At 44.8% G+C, this 4231-nt stretch overlaps 1 protein-coding gene across 1 annotated transcript; it reads right to left on the bottom strand.

Annotated features, from left to right (window-relative positions):
* Positions 1-351: 351 nt before the first annotated feature.
* Positions 352-3314, bottom strand: cdx4 (caudal type homeobox 4). The gene is made up of 3 exons (XM_068740561.1): positions 2879-3314; positions 1459-1604; positions 352-585 (listed from the first exon to the last, which is right to left on the bottom strand). The coding sequence occupies exons 1-3, from the start codon at positions 3312-3314 to the stop codon at positions 352-354; spliced, it is 816 nt and encodes a 271-aa protein (XP_068596662.1).
* Positions 3315-4231: the final 917 nt, after the last annotated feature.

Genomic DNA, 4231 nt, shown 5'->3' with positions numbered 1-4231 from the left:
ATCTCTGTGACTCACAAACAATTTTAAAGCTTTAAATTTCAAAACGCGTCGATTTTCTCGTTTTTTTCATATAAATCCCAACGATATAAAAGCTATTCTATAAAAGCAACATATTTCAAGAGCCTCCCGCATTTTGGTTGCTGTAAATCAAATCTGTATCCGCAGCGTCTGCGCTTCGGGACGGGTTTCGGGACGCGCTCGGGACGCCCTCCGGGACGCGCTCCGGGACGCGCTCGGGACGCGCTCGGGACGCGCTCCGGGACGCGCTCGGGTCCTCTGGCTTGCCTGTCAAGCGTCCTGTCAGTGGGTCGGAGTGCTCAGTTTTGGAGATGGTCCAGAGGGTGAACGGCTTCATTGAGTCACAGTCACTGGCTGTATATTCCTGATCGATGGCAAGGTGTTCATTCCCTGTGGAGGGTAAAGAGAGCCGTGCATGTCCGAGGGGCTGAGGGAGCCCGGGACCGGCAGAGGGCTCACCGAGCCCGGGTCGCTGTGCACAGAGCCGCTGCTGCAGTCAGACTGGCCCAGCTTCTTCTTGATCAGCTTTCTCTCTTTGGCTCTGCGGTTCTGAAACCAGATTTTCACCTAAAAAAAAAAGGTACAAAACACAATTTATTATCTCTGAATACGACTTAATTACCTCCACTGAGGCGGTTTATGTTTGTCCATCAGAATGTTATAGCAAGATAAGTCAAAAGGTTGCGGACGGATCTTAATGATATTTTCAGGAAATGTTGGGAATGGCACCAGGAACAGATGATTACATTTTGGCGATGATCCAGAAGAGATCATGGATTCTGGATCACTTTAAATTGTTCGTTAACGTTGCAGTCAATGGAGCGGTTGATTATTGACCAATATTTATGGGATTTGACATAGTCATGTAGGGCAGGGGCCTCCATCTTTGCACCGAATTTCATCTGGATCAGATACAAAATGATGCCAGGAATTCGTTTTACATTTTAACATTGAAAACTCCATGACACAACTGCTATCACTAACCAATAATAATAATAACAATAATAATAATGAAAATGAAAAAAGGATTATGTTTGGTGTGTTTGGTTTTGAGCTGTATACATTTGATAAAATAAATAAAAAAGATCGTTCAGTGCAAATATGTAAAGTTAAATGTTTATAAACAGATAATAATAATATATAAACCTTGTACCAGAAATACATTTTAATATTCCTTTTAGAAATAATTTCAACTGTATCATTTGTTTTAAAATATCATGATCATATTTCAAAACACATGGAGATGATTCATATTATAGGATTATAGGCCTGCTATTAAATTAATTGACATTAGAGATGAAACTACTAAATTGTTAACGTTGAAACAATGAACACCGTGATGATGAAGACGATGATGATGATGTGGAATTGGTGTCCGTCTTATATATAAGCCTTCATGCGCACGTCATATAGCATCACTTCATATATCAGGATCATTACCTGTCTTTCCGACAGACCGAGGTTAACAGCCAGCTCAGATTTCCTTCTGATGGTGATGTATCTGTTGAAATGAAACTCCTTCTCCAGCTCCAGCCTCTGGTGGTCTGTGTAAACGACCCTGTATTTCTCCTTCGTTCTTGTTTTGCCTGAGAAAGCAAAGACAAACAGCAAATCAGCGTTAAGGTTGCTCTCTCTCTCTCTCTCTCTTTATTTTCCTGCAGGTCTGTGGAACAGGAAGATTCACGCAGAGGAGGCCGCATTCCAGGACGAGGCCTATCTGCGCGGAGCATCTTTATTAACTGCTTCTGAAAGCAACGTGTCTTTGATTCAGTCTGCAGATACGCAAATTCAGCCTTTCATCTCGCTTCGACAGCTCCCAGTGCAGTGAATGTCAGAAAGCCAGGTCCCTCCGCTGACACGAGATAAGAAGAACGAATACCAAGCGGAGCATTTTGAACACCTCCAGACAAGCGGATTAAAATGCTCCAAATCGGTTTACAAACGGACAGGCCTGATCTAGGAGTGCACACGAACTTTTATTTTTTTTAAATCCAAAACCAAAGTTGATCAAAGTGGGGAAAGTGAGCGACATCATCATTGGAATAGAATCAGCACAAGTTTAAAACATTTAATCAATATAAGTTAGACTAAAATTAGTTTCGTTTTTATATCTTAGAATTAAACCCATTTTTGATTTGAACGTGGAGCGCGTTCACGCGGTTGCACGGGGGCCTCCGCGAGTTCTGCTCCACGCGCAAGACGCGCATGGCTGTGGGGAAAAACAGCGCTTCTTTCCGCGGTAATATATCTGTGATAGTAAAGTAAAGGAAGGATGGTGCATATCAAAGTGAAGAGGTGTTGGAAGCAAAGGCGCACCGCCTGGATATATGACGGACAACATTCAGAACGCCAAACAATGTGACGGGAAAGACGCGCTCAGAATAATGACATTAACATCACAACCGGGCGCGGCGCCGATTCCTCGCACCTTTTTTTTTTTTGTTTATTTCCACCACAGGAGAGAATACAGTAGATCGAGCTGTTAGCCTTCAGTCCACTTTCACATGACCTGATTTGAGATGTGGAAATGAGTTCCGATCACTTTCCGTCTGCTGCCAGCCGGCTTTTATTCTGTTGCGCCAGTATCATCCGAAAGACGCGCACAGTTAGTTTCCGGTTTAAATGCGGAGTTCTTGAGAACTCTCCACTGATTGAAGTTTACATAACAATACGTTTTACCTTTTGATGTTTTGTCACCTAACGAATTCGAGTGTTTTGCATTTTAAAGTCCCGCACGATCTATGAAGTTTGCGCAAAAACACAATCCAGTGCATGGGATTAGCAGAAACCGAAATTTATAGCTACAAGAAAATTACAAGTATACACGACACAAATATAACATTGAATATGACGAACTGACCGGTGGAAGATGATTGCGCAGTTTTGCACATCCACTGGAACGAATTGCGCCTTTCTCTGTCAGGAGAAAGCTGCGAGACGGAAACGTTCTCCGGCGGCGCCTGTAACACCGCAGATGCCGGAGGATGCATGTGGCTGTACTCAGACGAGCAGTAAGGAACCGGCCCCGGAGAGGAGTTGTTCATGGGTGCGGGGATAGCGTTAGGTGGTCCCAGGCTGTATGACCCCCAATCCTCCCGTGGGGCGCTATATGGAGGCCCCCAACTCCCCGGAGACTGTGCGTGCGTATCCATGTTGGGCACATGATGGTATCCAGTGAAATCGGGGTACTGTGGTGCCGAAGCAAAGTTCTGTGGAGGCAGATTGATGCTTGATCTTCTCACTGGCCCTTGGTGATACATGCCGGTTTCTTTATCCAGAAGGTATCCAACATACATTATTTGTACAAAAAAACAATAGAATAGAATTAAAACAGCAAAGGGGTGACGTAGCCTGTTTTAAGGCGACATTACTACCCTCAACTGTTCAAAACAATCCTTCTGCTGCTTCTTTAGTCCAAATGCGCTCCCCGTGTAGCTCCAGTCTGTCTCCAGTCTCACATGATGTGTCTCTATTGACAAGACGGCAAAGGTATAGGAAGGCCTGCCTGACGTCAGCCCAACTCCTTAACTCTTGAAGATTTGCATTCAAGTAAGCCCGAAAGATGCCGCCGGCCCAGCTGTGCCCGTGCGCCCGTCCCGTACGTGCGTCATGACAGCGGGCCTATCCTGACCATAGGCTCTCAGGTCCATGAATAAATTAACACCGTGGCCTATCAGCGGCACATTGCGCACAAAACGGCTACAAATCAAAGCATCACATTCGCAGACGCATCAAATGAAAAAAAAGGCCCGTGCATGCGTAATTGCGCATAGATGAACAGTTTCGTTACAATTACAATGACACGTTAATCAAACTTATTATGTCGATAAGTGACGAATAATTTGGGCATTACTCCCAGAGTTCGCCCTGATTCTAGAACATCCAAAGCATTTTTTTTTTATTATCCTTTTTGGTTTTAATCCCGTTCCCAAACCACGCTTCACGCCTTAGTTCCGTTTTATTTGTCAAGATATTCGCTCGCAAACGAGGTGTAAAGTACGAGAGAATTCATCTCGACGCGTCCGCGTTCACACTTCAAGGTCGCACTTCACAGCTAATTCCGGTTACAAGGAACCCCCCCGATCCCCCCCCCTCCGCGCACATCATTCACCGCTGTCTCCTGAAACTGCTGTGAATGATCTCTTTCTCGGGATCGGGTATAAAGAACGTGTCAGGAGTCCCGGAGAACTTAACAGCAACTTTGGGAACAGTC

Source organism: Brachionichthys hirsutus, chromosome 6 (genome assembly GCF_040956055.1).
Source record: "Brachionichthys hirsutus isolate HB-005 chromosome 6, CSIRO-AGI_Bhir_v1, whole genome shotgun sequence".
NCBI lineage: Eukaryota > Metazoa > Chordata > Actinopteri > Lophiiformes > Brachionichthyidae > Brachionichthys > Brachionichthys hirsutus.
The sequence above is the reverse complement of the archived record's forward strand: the minus strand, read 5'-3'. Positions and strand labels throughout refer to the sequence as shown.